General features: G+C 44.9%; 1 protein-coding gene across 4 annotated transcripts in view; it reads left to right on the forward strand.

Annotated features, from left to right (window-relative positions):
- The window catches only part of MDGA2 (MAM domain containing glycosylphosphatidylinositol anchor 2), a 644,994-nt gene that overhangs the window by 357,636 nt on the left and 266,372 nt on the right, over positions 1 to 20,986 (forward strand). For all 4 annotated transcript variants that reach the window (XM_074956572.1, XM_074956573.1, XM_074956574.1 and 1 more), the window contains exon 6: positions 15,923 to 16,192. In XM_074956572.1, the coding sequence (XP_074812673.1) occupies positions 15,923 to 16,192 (270 nt within the window). The remainder of the gene's footprint in view (positions 1 to 15,922; positions 16,193 to 20,986) is intronic.

Raw genomic sequence — 20,986 nt, forward strand, 5'->3', positions numbered from 1 at the left:
ACAGGGAAAGCAAGTAAAAGTTTATTTAATAAAGTCCACAGAGTCCAGTGATGGCAAGTACACATTTTGGAAACAAACAATAACATATAAAATAAAATCATAACATGGAATCATAGCATTCCAGAACCTAGACTTAATTAACGAGAGCCTCTTATGTCTAAAGAAGTATTGCTCACCAGCACTTTCGCTGGCAGGCTGTAATCCCTTTTTCATGATACGAGATATGCTGTCAGCTTGTCTCCTCCGTGAAGGATCCAGGGTGTACCAGTGTGTTCCCTGCTATACCCTCACAGTCTGTTGTCTTTGCTTGTAAACAGGATCCCTTCCTGCTGTTGATATCTTCATGTAAAAGTCCTGTCTTGTAGATTTTACAACTTTTCTACTGCTGTCAGGCCTCCATTGTGAGACGTACAATGCCCTGTGCACACATGACCCGGCAGGGGGATAAGCGTCTGCTTGAGAGGAACCTGCTTAAGACCTATCACTTCCTGGTCACCTGCCTTAACTCCAAGGCTTTGAGAACATAATTTCCAGTATGGATTCATAACTCCTTAAACATTATCCATGCATATATTTTGGAATGATTATGATGACCACTGGGCTACTGGCTTTGGAGACCTTACATGCCACCCTTTGGTAAACTTAGTGTGCATCTATGTGACCCAAGGAGTCCCTATAAACTCTATGCTCCCCTCTGCCCACTGCTAGCCGGCATCAACATGTTCTTGTGTCACACACAATTAAACTGAATCATAGTTTAAGCTGGCACTTTATCTTCTGTGGTAGGAATCAAATGAGAAAAGTTTCCTTCGCTTCTAATCTCTCCATTAAGCAGCCTTCTATTTTGTCTAACTTATACTGTCTCTGTTGATTCCACACAGCATTACAGAATTATTTCATTTGAAAAAATAAGTATTTCTCTTTGCCAGCCATGGTGTTTTCCAGGAATACGGTGACAGTACATGAAAACGATCTGCAGGTGTCCAAAATCCCCAGATAAGAAGTGTAGCCAGTATAATAGAGCTGAATGCTGAGGCTGGGGATGATATTAGCTGTGTAGTAGAAAAATAAAGCAACTAATTACAGATACTTACAGTAAATTAACATGGTATGCGAGTGGAACCTAACTGAACTGCTGTATTTTAGGGATCATCATTGTTTTCCATAATTTTATGGGTTTATAAAGCAGTCATAAAAAGGTCCTTCCCGCCATTTGAGAGCTGGCTCACAGATTCTCATTTGTGGTATATTGTGTTTAAATCATGATACGTTTCCGATTGGTTCTCCATTTTTAAGTTAAAGGACGAGCAAATTGGGAAATCGTTGGAATTTTTAACCTTTCATCTTTGTTTTCCCCACTTCTGCAATTCAAAGCCAGCTTTGATTTAACCTGAATTTTTACAGTGAATGATTAAAGAACAATGTCTCCTAGCATGGTCTGTTGTTTATGGTTTGGATTTTAGCTGATATAGAGCCTGATGCTGCAAATGGATCCATGCAGCTAGATTCTGGTGCCACAGTGGAGTACCACTGAAGTCAAAGGGGCTCTGCATGGGCAAAGGGGTGAGCCCACATGGATCTGCTTACAGGACTGGGTCCACACTGGGCATGAGATGTACATTAGGTCATGACTTATAGTCCCACACCTTATTTTTTTTATTTATAATTTTTATTAATGTTTCCAAATACAACAAATGCACCAAAATACCAGATTCATCATAATACACAAGGTAAATAAAGAGGATTAAGATACAGGGAGGGGAGGAGAAACAACATTTCACTGTTCAGGGTCTATGTTAATCATAGACCTCTAAAAAGTCAGCCCAAATTGCTTTGAATTTGTTGGGCATTCCCTTTCTGTGGAATGTCGGTCATGTGTTAGCTGTCAGGTTGACCATATGACCAAACCAGGCATCAATATTTGGTGGGGATCGACTTTTCCGTTTTTGCAGAATCATTTTTTTTAGCGTCCAAAGCTGCACGTTGGGACCATACTGCCTTCTTACCAAGTAATCTCCATGTATCAGGAATATATCCAAAAATGAAATTTAAGAGGGAGGGTCCCAAATTAGCATCCAAAATCAAATTGGTCCTTTGACCCACCTCATGCGAGAAATTCTTGATCCACGGGGTTAACACACGAGCTAAAACATATGGAGTAATACAGCACTAATGGAGTTACATTTCCAACAGTGGTCAGCATTTATGGGGCCAATTACCATTAGCCTATGTGGGGACCAGCATATTTGAAAAGTGTGTTTTGGTGAAGAAGCCACAGTCTCAGGTCTATCTTTTTTTTTTTTTTTTAACATTAGATGGAATTGTGCTCCATTGGGTTGGAGATGGTTGTGTATCCAAATCTCTGCTCCACGCCAATCTCAAATGATCAATCTTTTGCAGGGTTTTTTGGGCCGGAAAATCATAAAAGGATACCACAGACCCAGTAAATCCAGGAAGTCTCCTCCAAAAATATAAAACCTTCTAGAGGTTCTGGAGTACCCAATGCATCTGGCCCAAATATATTCATAAGTAATGCTTTAACTGGAGATATTTCCATGCTCCGGAGCAGGGTAAGACAAACTGCTGAAGATCTACAGATGGTTTAAATCATTGACAGCTAGCTGTCACACAGTCCTCATTCCTCTGTCCATCCAATCCGTCCACAAACTTTAAGGATAGGATTGCTCCAGAGTTCCTATTTTCAAGCAGTCTCTTGCTTAAGCGTCATTGAATTGTTGTGCACCTTTGACTTAGCTGCAGAACCCACCCTCCAGCCCAAGGTGTGCATGTCAGAGTTGCACATCCTTGTGCATATACAAACCTAGGTTCCCCTGTGTCAGGGCATTTGCACACCCTTTGAGAGTGTGATGAAGTGCACACAAGCTTAGGTGCAAACCTGCTTGAAAATTTGGCCCATAACTGTATCTCTTTTTGGCAGTCAGAAGACCAAAATGCAAATAGAGACAAAAAGACATATTTTAAAAATTGGAAGTCAAATCCTACGGAGGACAGTGGAAAGGAGCATAGACTCTGACAAATCAACTGTAAAAGTATAATTAGGCAGGACAAAAAGAATTTTAAAAACTAGCAGAAGACACAAAAACTAACAGAATTTTTATTTAAAGTACATCAGAAGCAGGAAGCCTGCCAAACAATCACTGAGGCCACTGGATGATTGTGGTGCTTAAGGAGCACTCAAAGAAGACAAGGCCACTGAGGAGCAGCTAAATGAATTCTTTGCATTGATCTTCATTGCAGAGGACGTGAGGGAGATTCCCACACCTGAGCCATTCTTTTTAGGAGACAGATCTGAGGAACTGTCCCAGATGGAGATGTCAATAGAGGAGGTGTTTTTAATAAATTGATAAATTAAACAGAAATAAGTCACCAGGACAAGTTGGTATTCACCCAAGAGTTCTGAGGGAACTCAAGTATGAAATTGCAGAACTACTAGCCGTGATTTGTAATCTATCCCTTAAATCAGCCTCTGTACCCAATAACTGGTGGATAGCTAATGTAACACCGATTGTTTTAAGAAAGCTCTAGAGTCAATCCTGGCTATTACAGGCCAGTACGTTTGATTTCAGTACCAGGCAAATTGCTTGAAACTCTAATAAAGAACAGAATTATCACACAGATGAACATGATATGTTGGAAAAGAGTGAATGTGGCTTTTGTAAAGAGAAATTATGCCTCACCAATTTATTAGAATTCTTTGAGGGGGTCAGCAAACACCGACAAGGGTGATCCAGTGGATATAATGTACTTGGACTTTCAGAAAACCTTTGACCAGGTCCCTCACCAAAGGCTCTTAAGTAAGGAGTCATGAGGTAGGAGGGAAGGTCCTCTCAGGGATCACTAACTAGTTAAGACAGGAAACAAAGGGTAGGAATAAATGGACTGTTTTTTCACAATGGAGAGAGTTAAATAATGGGGTCCCCATGGGATCTGTACTGGGACCAATAATGTTCCACATATTCATAAATAACCAGGAAAAAGTGGTAAAGGTGAGGTGGCAAAGTTTGCAGGTGCCTCAAAGGTTTCAGAGTAGCAGCCGTGTTAGTCTGTATCCGCAAAAAGAAAAGGAGTACTTATGGCACCTTAGAGACTAACAAATTTATTTGAGCATAAGTTTTCGTGAGCTACAGCCGACTTCATCGAATGCATACTGTGGAAAATACAGTGGGGAGATTTTATATACAGAGAGCACATGAAAAATGGGTGTTACCATAGAGACTGTAACAAGAGCGATCAGGAAAGGTGAGCTATTGCCAGTAGGAGAGCGGGGGGGAGGGAGGGAGACACACCTTTTGTAGAGATAATCAAGGTGGGCCATTTCCAGCAGTTGACAAGAACAGTAGGGGGTGAAATAAACAAGGGGAAATAGTTTTACTTTGTGTAGTGACCCATCCACTCCCAGTCTTTATTCAAGCCTAAGTTAATTGTATCTAGTTTGCAAATTAATTGCAATTCAGCGGTCTCTCGCTGGAGTCTGGTTTTGAAGTTTTTCTGTTGAAGAATTGCCACTTTTAGGTCTGTAATCAAGTGACCAAAGAGACTGAAGTGTTCTCCAACTGGTTTTTGAATGTTATAATTCTTGACATCTGATTTGTGTCCATTTATTCTTTTACATAGAGACTGTCTGGTTTGGCCAATGTACATGGCAGAGGGGCATTGCTGGCACATGATGCCATTTATCACATTGGTAGATGTGTAGGTGAACGAGCCTCTGATAGTGTGGCTGATGTGATTAGCCCTATCGATGGTGTCCCCTGAATAGATATGTGGACACAGTTGGCAACGGGCTTTGTTGCAAGGATAGGTTCCTGGGTTAGTGGTTCTGTTGTGTGGTGTGTGGTTGCTGGTGAGTATTTGCTTCAGGTTGGGGGGCTGTCAGTAAGCAAGGACTGGCCTGTCTCCCAAGATCTGTGAGAGTGATGGGTCGTCCTTCAGGATACGTTGTAGATCCTTGATGATGCGCTGGAGAGGTTTTAGTTGGGGGCTGAAGGAGATGGCTAGTGGTGTTCTGTTATTTTCTTTGTTGGACCTGTCCTGTAGTAGGTGACTTCTGGGTACTCTTCTGGCTCTGTCAATCTGTTTCTTCACTTCAGCAGGTGGGTATTGTAGTTGTAAGAACACTTGATAGAGATCTTGTAGGTGTTGGAATTAATTTGGAATTAATTAATTAGAATTAATTTGCAAACTGGATACAATTAACTTAGGCTTGAATAAAGACTAGGAGTGGATGGGTCATTACACAAAGTAAAACTATTTCCCCTTGTTTATTTCTCCCCCTACTGTTCTTGTCAACTGCTGGAAATGGCCCACCTTGATTATTACTACAAAAGGTGTGTCTCCCTCCCCCCTCCTGCTCTCCTTCTGGTAATAGCTCACCTTACCTGATCACTCTCATTACAATGTGTATGGTAACACCCATTGTTTCATGTTCTCTGTGTATATAAAATCTCCCCACTGTATTTTCCACTGTATGCATCCGATGAAGTGAGCTGTAGCTCACAAAAGCTTATGTTCTAATAAATTTGTTAGTCTCTAAGGTTCCATAAGTCCTCCTTTTCTTTTTGCAGGTGCTACAAAATTACTTAATTTAGTTAGATCCCAAGTAGACCGTGAAGATTTACAGAAGGATTTCACAAAACTGGATGACTGGGCAACAAAATGGCAGATGAAATTCAATGTTGATAAATGCAAAGCAATGCACATTAGAAAACATAATCCCAACTGTACATACAAAATGATGGGGTCTAAATGAGCTGTTATCACTAACGAAAGAGATCTCAGAGTCATCATGGATAGTTCTCTGAAAACATCTACTCAGTGTTCAGAGGCTGTCAAAAAAGGTAAAAGAATGTTGGGAATCCCAAGGAAAGGGATAGATAATAAGACAGAAAATATCACTATAGAAATCCATGAACACCTTGAATGCTGTGTCCAGTTCTGGTCACCCTGTCTCAGAAAAGATATGTCAGAATTGGAAAAGGTACAGAGAAGGGCAATGAAATTAATAGGCAGTAGGTTTAAAACAAATGTAAGGAAGTCCTTCTTCACACAATGCACAGTCACCCTGTGGCACTTGTTGCCAGGGATGTTGTAAAGGCCAAAAGTATAAATGGGTTCAAAAATGATTACATAGGTTTCTGGAGAATAGGTCCATCAATGGCTGTTAGCCAAGATGATCAGGGATGTAACCTCATGTTCTGGGTGTCCCTAAACCTCTGACTGCCAGAAGCGGGGACTGGACAACAGGTGATGGATCTCTTGAAAATTGCCCTGTTCTATTCATTCCCTCGGAGCGTCTGGCACTGGACCCAATGCAGCCATTCTTATGTTTTTATTAACATACTTTTGATTCAGGTGTCATTGATCTAGCAGCATGTGATCTAGAAAGAGAAGCACCTTTACCCTCTAAAGCAATATCTATCTAAGGCAATCATCACAGGTGTCAGTAGAGACCTAGTTTTTCTCTTCGGTTCAGAGAATATCAGCACCGAGTCACTGATCAGAATATGCTTCCATTCTATCTATGTATGGTCCCTTGTCAATTCAGTTTTGCTGATAAGCTCAGAGGGGCAGGCATAGCACATAGGGGCAGAAAGTACTCAGTAAATAGAGGGTGATAGGTAAATGTCTTATAATATGAATAATCATAAATTATTGACTGAATGCTGCCCCAGTTGGCACGTTGGCCCAATTAGTTAATCAAACCCACTGCATGATGTACACTTTTTATTAGTAGATATGGACGGATGTATTTCGCAGAGCCAACCTTTCATTAATCTCCATCTGTACATCAGCAGTGGATAATTTGCCGCTCAAACATTGTTGCACTTATTTGAAACTTCCAGTCGTCCCTGTTTAGTAACACTCCTTTTTGCTTTAAATTCTTTGACGTACTTGGACTCACCTACCATTGTGTTCTGTCTTAGCGGAGTTCCTAATTCCATCCTCATAAACTGCCCCCTGCATAATGTGCTACCAGCTTTCAAAGCTAGGATCTTCAGTTTTACAAAATGTATCATATGCAAAGACAAACATTTTAAAAATGTGGCTGCCTAAAGTTAGGCTTCTACATTCATGTTTAGTTCCCTTAAATAAAAAGGGGGCCGATTTTCAGAAGAGCTGGGTGTCCACAAATCCCATGAAAGTTAATGAATCTGTAGGTTCTCAGCACGTCTGAAAGTTGAGCCACCTGAGGTTATTAAATATGGTTTCAGGATCCTTTTTTTAGGCACCCAGTTATGCAAATATGTACCAAAGTTTTTATTTTTGCTGCTTGCTGTTTTGTAATTATTAATCTTTATGATCATCAATGTTGGTAGTATTAAAGACTTTAAAAAAAAAAAAAAGCTGCTGAAGGGCAGATTGTCACTCCGTTTAAAGCTCTGCCCGTACTGGAAGTGAAGCCCAGAGCTCAGAAATGTAACAAACACTTGAAACTTCACTGAGTATTTCATGCTGAGTTATCTGATATTACTCCTTTAAGGCTGGTTTCAGAGTAGCAGCCGTGTTAGTCTGTATTCGCAAAAAGAAAAGGAGGACTTGTGGCACCTTAGAGACTAACCAATTTATTTGAGCATGAGCTTTCGTGAGCTACAGCTCACTTCATCGGATGCATTCAGTGGAAAAACAAAAAAACTTCAAAAACAGACACCAATGAGAGACTGCTGAATTGGAATTAATTTGCAAACTGGATACAATTAATTTAGGCTTGAATAGAGACTGGGAGTGGATGGGTCATTACACAAAGTAAAACTATTTCCCCATGTTTATCCCTCCCCCCCACACTGTTCCTCAAACGTTCTTGTCAACTGCTGGAAATGGCCCACCTTGATGATCACTACAAAAGGTCCGTCTCCCCTCCCCCCTGGCTCTCCTGCTGGTAATAGCTCACCTTAAGTGACAGGTTTCAGAGTAACAGCCGTGTTAGTCTGTATTCGCAAAAAGAAAAGGAGGACTTGTGGCACCTTAGAGACTAACCAATTTATTTGAGCATGAGCTTTCGTGAGCTAGAAGACATTCTGCAGCTTCCACAGTATGCATCCGATGAAGTGAGCTGTAGCTCACGAAAGCTCATGCTCAAATAAATTGGTTAGTCTCTAAGGTGCCACAAGTACTCCTTTTCTTTTCACCTTAAGTGATCACTCTGGTTACAGTGTGTATGGTAACACCCATTGTTTCATGTTCTCTATGTATATAAATCTCCCCACTGTATTTTCCACTGAATGCATCCGATGAAGTGAGCTGTAGCTCACGAAAGCTTATGCTCAAATAAATGTGTTAGTCTCAAAGGTGCCACAAGTCCTCCTTTTCTTTAAGGCTGACATTGAGATCTAGATCTTTATCTAAAACAATCCTAAACCAAAGCAAAGCATTGAAAGCAGCCATGGAGGCTTGCTGGCTGGCTCCATTTTGGCCAGCGACATTCCATTGGAAACCTTTCAAAAATGGTTTTAATATGCATTGTCTATGTCTTCTGCAGCGTCATAGAGGTTTAGCCTGTGTGCAGCTCCTGGGCAGAACTTTTTTCAAGGGGGCATCACATTTTAGTTATTAGGGTTCCTCAATATTTTTAAATCATTGTGTCCAATACTCTTTAATTCTAAAAAAGAAAAATAAACAGGGTGTGTGCATGTGTGTGTTCATGCGTGCGAATGCACAAATCAGGTTTTTTTAGTTAGATCCTCAGCTGCTGCCAACTGATGTAGTTTCATGGAAGTGGAGGGAGTGAAAAACCTGCGACTGTTTAGTCTAGAAAGGAGATGAATAAGAGGAGGGATGGCAGGGTTGCATGTAAAATAGCGAATGGTCCAGAGACCAGGCAAACCAGGTGCATATACAGATCAAAATGGAAAACACTGAAGAAACTGCATTAAGCAAACCTGTTTTGAGAATCTTCAGAAATTGTTTGAATTTTGAGTGGGGGTTCGACCACAGGTTGGGGATATTTTACCCAAATGCTGAGCTGATCTCTAGTTTAAACTAAACTGTTTTAGAATCAGGGTTTATAACTTGAAATTTTTAGACAGGCTTTAACATGGAGTGGAGAGGTTAAGGGAACCAGGCTTGTTTAGTCTGCAGAAGAGAAGAATGAGGGGGGATTTGACAGCAGCCTTCAACTACCTGGAGGGGGGTTCCAAAGAGGATGGAGCTCGGCTGTTCTCAGTGGTGGCAGGTGACAGAACAAGGATCAATGGTCTCAAGTTGCAGTGGGGGAGGTCTTGGCTGGATATTAGGAAACACTATTTCACTAGGAGGGTGCAATGGGTTCCCTAGGGAGGTGGTGGAATCTCCTTCCTTAGAGGTTTTTAAGATCAGGCTTGACAAAGCCCTGGCTGGGATGATTTAGTTGGTGTTGGTCCTGCTTTGAGCAGGGGGTTGGACTAGATGACCTCCTGAGGTCCCTTCCAACCCCAATCTCCTATGATTCTATGGCACATGTTAAATGTGGAACTATAATGAGCAATATTTTTTTTTACATTTGATTTCCCTGTATTTTCTTTGAATCGGAAAATTCCAGTGGAATTTTTGGACAGCCTTAAATAACTATCATGCCATACATAGTAACTGGCCTTTGGATGAGAGCGCAAACCTGACGAGCAGACATAACTTGTGGTAGCGTTTTCATGTGTCTTTGCTTTTAATTGTTCAGCTGCCTGCTGTGTTCTTTAGACCTCAAAGTGCTCAGATTTTTAAAGTGCTTTTCAGGTGAAAAGAAACCTGTGGAAACATGGCCGCAGTCCAAATGGCATAGTCTGGGAAAATATATCTTTTAGCCATTTAAGGAATAAAATCTATAGTGGAGGAATGAATTAGCTGCTTGCTGTCACTGGAATATGCTTCTTTTCAGATGATATTCCCGACTGGGACCTTGTTCAAGTTCTCTTCTGTGATGAGCATGTAATTACTTGAAGCCTGAAAACATGTTTTTTGAAAGTCTAATTTTTTGAATGCCGATACATAATATGACTGAGAATAATACTGAAAATCGTATTTATTATTTCAAAAGGAAAGTAATAGTCAACCTTTCAGAGAGGTCTTTTTGCTGCTGATGCCAAATGGAGGTAATCCGTATGCCGTTTTCTCTCCATAAACCAATATTACTGTTTGTGTTGCAGTGGTATTAGAGGCCCTAGCTGAGATTAGCGCCCCGTTTTGCTAGGCTCTGTACAGACGCATAGGATATAGGGACAAGGGAAAGAATTACCATCAGATTTAAGGTCTGTCTCTGATAGGACCAGTACCAGGTGTTTCAGAGGAAGGTGTAAGAGCCCTGCAGTAAGATGATGTAGATTAATCTGTTCCCCATGTTAGGTCTCAGTCTCTAATAGTTAAAGATTAGTTGAAGCCTGGAAACCTGAGGTTTAATATCCCTTCCATATCATTTTGCCATCATTAATTCTAATAACACTGGATATTCTTGTCAGTCATGCGGATGGCCAATCTGTTTTATAACCTTGCTGAGTTCTAGGCCTCAACACCTTCCAGTGGCAATGAGTTCCACAGTCCAGTCTTACAATGTGTGTAGTAAGAGACAGTCTCTGCCCCAGAGACTTGACAATCTAAACAGATAAGGCAGACCATTAAAGTACTACTATCCCCCTTTTACAGAAAGGGGCTGAGGCACAGAGAGAATAAAGGGTAGATTTTCAAATGTTTTTAGAAGCCCAAAGTTGCAGGTAGGTGCCCAGTGGGATTTTCAAAAGCAATGAGCTCAGTTAGAGTTTGGCACCTCAGCTTTTTGAAAACCCCACTAGGTGCCTATCTTCATCAAAGCCCTTGGAAAAGTTGGCCCTAAGTGACTTGCCTAAGGTCACACAGATCTGGGAATTGACCCAGATCTCCTGAGACCCAGTCCAGTGCCTTAACCATGAGACCATTATCCTCCCTACTTCAAAACTTTGCGTGTCCAACTCATGGACAAGAGTAACGAGATGGGGCTCTAGTCCTGTGAGGGGCTGAGCACAGGGGTGAAAGTAACTTAAAGGACTTACCGATACGCCGGAGTCCTGAGGGGGGCGTGGCCTCAGACAGAAGAGGCGTGGCCTTTAAATCAAGATTTAAAGGCCCTGGGGCTCTGGCTGTGGCTGGCAGCCCCAGGGCCTTTAAATCACCCTGGAGCTATCAGCTGCAGAGGTGGCTGAGAGCTCAGGGGCAAATTAAAGGGTCTGGGGCTCCGGCTGCCACGGAGCTCCGGGCCCTTTAAATTACCACGGGAGCCCTGCCACCGCTACCCCGGGGCTCCGGCAGCAGGGCTTGGGCGGTGCTTTAAAGGGCCCCGGGCTCCCCGCAGTGGCAGGAGCACCGGGCCCTTTAAATCACCGGGGAAGCTGGTCTGGTCCGGCACAGAGTACCGTACCGTACCGGCTTACTTTCACCTCTGGCTGAGCTCATAGGCACTCAACACCTAGCAAGACGTTCCCCCTCCTCGGGTGCTTCTTTGACTGACAAATGGGGGGGCACTGTGGGAGAAGCAAGAGGTCCTTTCCCTTCCTATCTCCAGTGGATCAGGGTTCCTGAATCATAGAATATCAGGTTGGAAGGGACCTCAGGAGGTCATCTAGTCCAACCCCCTTCTCAAAGCAGGACCGATCCCCAATTTTTGCCCCAGATCCCTAAATGCCCCCCTCAAGGATTGAACTCACAACCCTGGGTTTAAGCAGGCCAGTGCTCAAACCACTAAGCTATCCTTCCCCCCTCTGAAGCCCCAGAGCATTTCACAGGTGTAGAGTTGGTTAGCTTATTGGCTCTTTTTTCACATTACATTAAAAAAGAAACCAATGGAAATTAAATCGCACAAGCCAAAACTCTGAGTTCAGGCTGAAGCTGTGTTCTCAGCCCTCTCTGACATGTCCAGGTGTCTCTGGAAACGCAGGCTTGCTCCCACTCTTGCTGTTGGTGTCTAGCAGTGAGAGCTTTTCCTCTGCCTGCCTCCAGTCTCTGGTGAGCCCTCTCTGCCCCCCGTCATTCCCTGCAAGTCCATTTCTCTCTCTCTCTCTCCCTTTCGAAGCACCCAAGCAGAGCAGAGCACAGACCAGGGGCAGGCGCTCCCTGCTTTCCCCCCTGACACATGAAGAGCGCTCGCTCCCGTGACGAGCCCCCGCTCCCATTCTTGGCCGGGTGTGTCTGGCTGTGAAGGGATTGCTGCTGACTGGACTGACTGAGAGAGAGGAGCGGGCTGTGCTCCCTGGGTGTATGGCAAACCTCACGCTGGCAGCAGGAATAGCAGGAGATGGGCAGGTTTGCAAGGTAATTCTGTCTCCCCCTTTAGCACGGTTGCTAATCAGCTTATCCCCAGGCCACAACCTGGCAGCTCTGCGGTGGGGTATATCCAACATCCTGCATACTAGACCAGATGAGGCCCCCCGTGCTCCACTGGAGAGCTACAGGAATTCCATTCAGTCGCAGGGGCTGATTCACCGCTGCGTTACCATAGGGTGCTAGACAGCGATGGAGTCCGACAGACATGGATAGCATGGGAGTGGCCTGTTGATGTCACTGTTGCTTTACAGTCATCCCCCATTTACATCACAGAGCAGAATTTGACCCGGGGCTGCCCCAGGGTGGTCTGAAGGAAGGCTAGACCTATAGCACGACCTCCGAATTTCTTGGCTGTCTCGACTGTAAAGCAGGCCTTTGAAGCCAGCATTTGAACAAGCTTCTAGATTTGGGTGGAATGAATTCTAGCGGAGTCTGCCGTGCCGTGCGAGCAGAAGCCAGTCGCCGTATTCGGATCAGGATTTCCACCTACGTGCTATTTAGAATGAGATGCCGGCATGAGAGGGTCGTGTCACAGCTTTTTTATCCCATCAGCCGCTCTCTGTGTCTCTCTCTCTGAAGCACAGCCAGGGGTCTCCTTTCATCTAAGGGATGATGAGGCCATTATGGTAACAGCAGCAGTCGTTTGGGTTGACGTTGTCGACACTTTCATCTTGTGTTCTAAGTGGTGAAGCATCAGCTGCGGTTCTGCTGTTCCCGGCGGGCGTTTAGAGAGAGTAGGGCAGAGGCAGTTCTTTGCACAAGTCCTTCTGGAGCTAATGTTAGCCTCGGCATGGAAAGGAAAATGGCAGTGATCAAGCCGCACCAATATTGACTGACACCCGACCAGTGCACTTCCAGCTCCCAGGCTGAATTCTAGCAGGTACTGCACAGAGGTACCTGCCAGAAAAGCTGTGCCCAGCATCGTGGACCGGGAGGTGCCCACCCCAATTCTCACTTCCGCCCCCAAAACATAAGACCCGCAGTGACGGGAGTATGAAGAGGTACAGAGTCAGGGCATGTGATTCTCATGTGTGTACATGGATGTCTCCTGACACAGCAGGACCCCAACGCTTGGCACTCTGTGTATGTCCCAACTGGCTACTCACCCGCTTTGTTCCTCATCTCCTGCTCTCCGCTGGACCTGCATGCCAGTCCCACAGCCCAGCCTCACTCTTCCCCACCCACCAGGCATCTCTGCATTCTCACCTCCCTCTGCTGCCAGCCACCCATCCCCTGCCCACTCAACCATGTGGCTTCCCCTTCAGTTATCTACTTCCTCACTCCCTGTCCATGACTTTTAATAAAAATACCGTGACTAAAATGTAGCCTTAACTGTAATCATGTCATCTCTTCTCCCCTCATTCTCCCCTTTTAGCTGATCCCTTCCAAAATAACCCCCAACCTCCTCAAATCGTAGAATTAACACCACATTTTCCACCATCACATTCTTCATGCTGCTTGTGTGTTCTACCCCTTCCTCACCCTGTGTCTGTCTGGTCTGTTTAGACAATGTTGTCTCATTGTTTCTTGTACTTTCCCCTCTGGCTATATCCATTTTTGTCACTTGTCTTAGATTTGCAGCTCTTTGGGAGAGGTACCATCTTCTTGTTCTGTCTTTGTACAGCGCCTGGCACAGTGGGTCCATAATTGGGCTTGGAGGTGCTGCTGCTTGTCCTGCCTGTCATACTGTCCTGGAAGGATTAGATTTTTATAGGTAAAATGTCGATACACATCGATTTCACCGTACACAAGCAAAACAACAAACCTATTTCCATTTATGGTCATCTAAATATACAGTTAGGCAAAGTAAGAAAAATGCTGCTGAAGAACTTAGAGTTTGAGTTAGGATATTTGCTTTCCAGATTTTGACTTGTGATGTTGACAGTTTATGCTTTAATGGGGAGAAAACTTCCTATTTTTTTGACTCTCAACATCTGTTGCCCTTAAATAATTATTGTCTGACCCTCCCAGGAGTTCCTACAACTGTGAAAATGTAAATTGATAAAAAGAGAAAAAATAGTAAAACCCAGAACGTTGCACAGTGAAAATTTAAATTGAAAAAAAAAAGCTTAAAAATAAATCTCTCAACATTATTTTAAAAAATAAAAACCCAATTTTGCCAAGCCCAATTATGATGTTCCTTTAATATTTATATAGTTAATTTCGCCAAATCAGAATAAAAAGCCCTCTTCTTTCGTAGATAGTAGCTTGTGATACCTAGGATCTGAGCGAGATATTTACCTTCACTTTTGTCTTGTTCTTTCCAAACATTTTGCACAGGATTCCTTCTGCTTAGTGCCACTGTTTGATGGAATTTCCCTTCATAGCCCAATAAGAGGGGTGCAGAAATCAGTGCAGCTCTTCTGTGGGTGCGACTGCGCCTGTTGGCACAGCCCTGAGCAAGCCCAACTGTGTTGCACCAGAGCAGATCAGGGGGTGAACTGTGATGGCTCTGCTCCAGGAGCAGGGGAATCTGCTGCTACTGTGTACTGCTGGAGTGCGTGAGCAGGTGACTTCATCTGTGTGCCTGCTCCTTGCACTGGCCTCTCCCCACCCAGCGGCGCCAGAAGGGGGTCAGCGGCCCTGCTCTCCCCCACGTGCGGGTCGCGTAGCTGTTTGGGAGAGTAAGGGGGTGCCGTGTGCCCCTTTGCTCCCCTGTGCAGGAGCATCAAGCAATGGTCTTGCCCAGCATGAAACGTATTGTTGTTTGTTAAATCACTGTCAGCCCAGATTCAGACATGGAGGGCCTGGGGTTTCAGCGAGTGTCTTGTAGAGGAAGGATACTGTTTGCTGGCAGGATTTGGAGAATGGAGAAGGCTGTGCTTTCTGTGTTGAATAACAGGAATGCTATTAACGAATTCCCCTCAGAGCTGGCCTACACTAGAAAGCTAGGCTGAACCAGCTACGTCACTGAGGAGTGTGAAAAATTCACCCCCTGCAACAGACATAGTTAAGTCAACCTAAGCCCCAGTGTAGACAGTGCTAAGAATTCTTCTGTCAACCTAGCTGCTGTCTCTCAGGGAGGTGGACTCACTCCAGTGATGGAAGAATCCTGTGCCGCTGTAGCGTTTCTAGACATCGGCTCCGTATTTAAGATCCAGTGCTCTGGGCATCTATCTCTTAAATTGATCCTTGCAAAAAAAACCATAGATGATGGCCACCTGCAAGTAGATATGCCTCCACCCCTGCCCTCCGCAGCGACCCTACCCAAAGGGGCATGATGGTAGGCTTGCAGCATTCCCAGATCTGGGCTCTGGCGCCCCTAAGTGGGCAGTAAGTTCCAAAATCGAGGACCCCTGCTCTGCAATCACAGGTGTAGGTGCACCTGAGCTAGCTCCCACCTAGCTAGCTTGAATAACAATAGTGCTGAAGCCCCTTGTGCACATACGAGACTCCCAGGTGGGCTTGTACAGTCCATGCTGCTGAAGCTTCCTGGCTATTGCTATTCAAGCTAGCTAGATCAAAGGGTATGTCTGCAGTCACACCTCTGACAGCTATGTAGACATGCTCTCAGAGAGAACCCGGCCAGCAGCCTCGCTGGTTTATATATATAGCGGCTCTGCTGACCACAGCTGGTGTGGTGTGTCAGATACAGAAGTAGCGCTGTCAGCCTCCGAACAACATGTCTCTCTCCCATCTTTTCCAGCGTCTCCGTCAATTAAGCTCCTGGTGGACGACCCCATCGTGGTGAACCCCGGCGAGGCCATCACCTTGGTCTGTGTGACGACGGGAGGCGAGCCGGCACCCACTCTTACCTGGGTGAGATCCATTGGAGCCCTGCCTGAAAAAACTGGGCTGAATGGCGGGACCTTGACGATCCCGGCCGTGGCTTCGGATGACGCCGGCACGTACAGCTGCATTGCCAATAATAATGTGGGGAACCCTGCAAAAAAGTCCACCAACATCATTGTAAGAGGTAAGTTGGTCTTGGATGCTCTCAACATGCTCCTTTGAGGGCTAACTCTCCTTCATTCCTCTTTGGCAGGGTGGCTGCCTGTAAATTTGTGTCCTACTGTGCCAAGCATGGTGTTGGCCAATTATAACAACATAAGGAATAAATCAGTACTGGATCAATGCAGTTTCAACTGGGCTTTAGGCACACCGTGACTACCTCTGTAGTGCAGCCCTGAGGGCCTGCCAAGGAGTAGCAGCTGGGGACCCATTGCCTCGCCCCTTGGAAAGGGAGGGCAAGCAGCCAGAGGCCTCCAGTCCTGTTGGATGCTATCTGTGGGCAGGCTGGCCGGACCGTCTGCATTTTTCTCCAGCCACATATGGAGTCCTCTGCTGGGGTGGTGTTGGCAGGAGCCCCCAAGAGAGCAGTTCTTGGAATTTACACCCCACTGAGATGCATGGGGCAGTCACCCTTTTGGAGGGGAGGGATAGCTCAGTGGTTTGAGCATTGGCCTGCTAAACCCAGGGTTGTGAGTTCAATCCTTGAGGGGGCCATTTAGGGATCTGAGGCAAAAATTGGGGATTGGTCCTGGTTTGAGCAGGGAGGTGGACTAGATGACCACCTGAGGTCCCTTCCAACCCTGATATTCTATGATTCTATGCTTCAGGCTTTCTGCAGTTGTCACCAGGTTCACAAGTTCATTCTTTTCTTCACACCCACAAGGGTGGGAAGCTTACTACCTTGGGGGTTTTCCTGAAAGCTAATATTCTGATGTGATCACATGTCTGCAAGTGCTGGGGCCTGTTGTATTGGAATAAATGGGCTAATGGTGTTTATATAACTTAGTTAATGGCTAATATTAAACAGTGTCACACAAGGTTTGGGGTTTGGTCGATAGAAACTTTAGCTTGCTTAGTACTCTGGTAAATACACTGTTTGCTTTTGTAGCTAAGCAGTTGTTCTCCCTAAAATCTCTTCCATTAAGGGCCCACCACAGGAGTGAGAGGCGAAATAGCTCCTCCCCTCATTATTTAGGTTATTATTTAGGCTTAGTTTAAAAAAAAACAGTTTTCATTTACTGATTTTTAATTTATTTTGGTTGCTAGGCAGAATTTTACCACAGTTTTTGAGTTATATTAGTAGCTCTTTTTGTTTGGATTAATTTAGATTGATGGGTTATAACTTTTTACATTAATATTTGATGTTATGACATTTTATGAATTTACACTTACCTTTTAAGGGTGACCTTACAGTTAGGGTAAATTTGAAGCCCAGTTATTACAACAGGCCTGAGTCCATGGTACCTATAATTTAATCCAGGTAACGGGACAAAGAAGAATTTGTGCACAATAATTACTCCTAGGAGAAAACTAAATCTGCAGAGTTGTGTTGGCTTGCAGTGTGAGCCTGGGCTAACCACAGAGATATGGCTGATTAGTTTGAAGGAAGATTCCTATTGGTTGGTAGGCGGATTAATCTACCTGAACCAAATAGTTCAGTTGAAACTAATTTTCTATAATCTAAGATGCCAATGGTATGGAAACATAAACTCCCACACAGTGGGTGCTTTTAGTAATAACTTGTGATTCATCATACTCAGGAGAATCTGCTGTATAAGGAGCAATGGTGTGATTATTTCATGAGAGCATAGGCTCTGTTTGCTCCTTAGTGCCCAGCAATATTATACTTTCCAACAGGCCGATGAAGTAATATACGTTGTTCGGGAGGTCCGGAAGAGAGCATTGCACCAGGCTTCTGTAGGAGTTTGTCAGGCTGTTGCAACGGCGTTATTTGTCAAATCGTTCCATTGGAATCTTTTGACATTCGGCTTAAAGCTTTTATTGTCCGGAAGCAAAGATGCTGTGTTATTTCCAGAATCAGGCATCGACCCTCATTCAGTGGGATTTACAACTGTCATAAGACTGGGCAATGAGGAACGCATGTTTGGAATAAGCAAAAGGGAAGGAAAAGCTTTTCATGTAAAGAAATTTCGATATTTTCTTTGACCCAAAAAGCAGCATTAGAGGAGTCCTTGGCTCCCCACAGGAACCAGTGTCATGAGTCGGAGGATAATAATACTCTGCTCATGCATTTTTATTTACGGGAGCCCATGCCTGGAAAAATATCATTGAAAACATATGGGTTTTCCTTTTCTAAAAAGCAGCCTGGCCCAGTTCATTCCTAACTCAGTCAGGCGTGGGGAAGAAATCACCAGCACCCCAGCAAATGACAGATAAGGCACAGCCACCCTCGAGGCAAAGTGGCTGAAGAGAACAACGGGTTGCACTCGTAGCTGCAAACCATACCCCTCAACGGGGGCTGTATTCGGCACAGCAGCTTGGTGGGAGTTCCCAGGGACATTGACCACTAGAGGAGCATACCTGACGCTATAGCAGCGAAAGGGTGCCGCTGTGGCCCCCTGTCCTTGGAATGGGCCAACTTCTGCTGTTGCTTGAAGCCTTTCCACCTCTAACCTAGGTGGTTGATCGAGGCCGTTTGCTGTATGGCTGCACGCGAGGTGGGGAGAGAGAAGAACTTCCCTCCCTCTTAACTTCTGCAGAACTTTCCTAGGAATGGCAGCAGGGTGATCAGAAAGCCCCGGGGTAGTGGAGGGAGGTCCGCTGGAGAGGCTGGGGAGAGGAGGTACTGTGAAAAGGCAGTGGCTCCTCTGGCGATGAGTTGAGGTTGGCTTCTCATGGTATGGCCCAGTCATTCTACTCCAGATTTGTTTCTCTATTTCAGAAAAGCTGGTCAGATTCTCTTCTGGCATCGTAGTTGCAGGAAGTCAGGAAAATTGCATCTGCTCATGCCTGTGGTCAGTTTTGCCCATAAACTTTAATAATTTAAGTGCACTGGTCTCTATTATGATATTTTTCTTCTTTCATATTTAAAGGGACAGGACCAACTTAAAAAGTCCTTCTCTCTGGCAGAGTTTAATTTACCTTTGTTATGATTAACACCCGAGTTTAACAGAGCTGAAATAGATTTGAGAAAAAAAATCTGATTTTAGTTTGTTTTTTGGGTGTGTTGGATAGTACTTTGAATGCTGTCTTGTTGCTTTCCCTATATATCTATGCTCCTTTTCGGTGTCTGAATTTCCACACAGCAGCCGAGGACAGAGAGGAACATTTATTTAAAATATGAAATTGTATATCCACAAATTCTCCACAATTCTCATGGGGACTCCAGGACAGGGGTTGGAGCTGAACTATGTCTGGATGATTATTCTTTTTAAAACCAGGTGATTTTGCTGTATATTTACCCTGGACCCATGGCTTTACCGTCCGAGGCTAGTTCTATCAGCGTTGTCTTCATTGCCAACAATTTTCTTGGCTTGATTTTCGCAGCTTTCTTCTCAGCTAATGGTATAAAAAAGCCACATTTATGGCTACTTCCTGTCCTCTAACGCAGGCCTTGAAACCCATGATTGCAAATGACGTCACCAAACACCGGCAGACAGTTCATTTAAGAACCCAACCACCTTGAGATGTAACCCTTACAAACAGAGTCCATGTAGGTCACAAGCAAAAATGAGTCTGTCAGTCCATCCTCATCTCCATTGACCCATATCCCAAAACATCCAGCTTGGTGCACTGATCAAGAGAAGCCAAGAGTAGTAAGTGAGAGAGAGAGGATGGGCCAATGGTTCCTGCATTGGTTTGGGACTCGGGGGACTTGAGTTCAATTCTCTACTCTGCCACAGACTTCCTATGTTACCTTGTTTATTTTCTGTGCCTCAGTTTCCACTCTGTGTAATGGGGATAAGAGTGTTTCCCTAGGTCACAGGGTGTTGTGGAGGTAAACGCATTAAAAATTGTTGCTTCCCTAATTCACCTGCATGTGGGTGTGTGCGTGCGATGCAATGCTGAGAACCATGAATAGAATTGCTGCACAGGAGGGTGGCAGTTGATCAAACACATAGATACACAGGTTACAAACTAGAGGTGTCAGAGCCATATGTGAGAAGACAGGCGTGGAGGGCTGCACCCTGTCACAAGTGGGGGCTTACCCAGAAATTGCCTTATCCGTGCTCATGGATAACCTGCTCGTGAGGGGCTGGTGCAAAGGTTTGGCTGTCTGGACAATGGAGGAGACCCTGCAGTGGCTCGCAGAACAGCAGAAGGAGAGGCAGAAGACTCTGCAGGCCTTCCAGCAGTCCCACCACCTGGAGAAACACTCCTTTATTCGAGAGCAAGCTCGCGTACAGCAGCAGCTACTCCAAGGTGCAGTGAGTCCTGCAGTGGGCACAGGCAGTAAGCCTCCGTGACATGGGCTCTGCAGATGATCCCGACTCATTCTTGGTCGCTGTTGAAAGAGTAGCTGTGGCTGAAGGCTGAGAGAAGGGAACCTCGGCCCTATGGCTCGCACCCAACTTGACAGGGGAAGCTCAGGCAGCCTGCGTGGCTCTAAGTGATGAGCAAGCACTGGACTATGAGGTGGTTAAAGCAGCCTTCCTAGAGGGGGGTGGGGGCTTATCCACTGAAAAGTAGCCACAAAAGTTTTCGGCTGCTAGATGGTCTGGGGTGTTACGGCCCTGGGCGTTTGCCCAGAAACGGATGGACTGGGCCACTTGCTGGTTGCGGCCATACACTCTGATTGGGTGAGATCATGGATGCAGTAATTTTTGAACAGTTCCTTCAGGAGAACACGCAGGTATGGGTCAGGACACATTAGCTGGTCATCCTAGATCCTGCGGTCAGACTCACAAAAGAATTCATAGAGGCGGACATCCCCAGGAAAGAGGGTTGACAGTACCAGGGACCAGTGCGGGTGAGAAGGGTCGGAGAACCCCTGGCCGGAAAGGTTGCAGAGAAGAGG

The sequence above is a fragment of the Natator depressus genome, chromosome 6 (genome assembly GCF_965152275.1).
Source record: "Natator depressus isolate rNatDep1 chromosome 6, rNatDep2.hap1, whole genome shotgun sequence".
Lineage (NCBI taxonomy): Eukaryota > Metazoa > Chordata > Testudines > Cheloniidae > Natator > Natator depressus.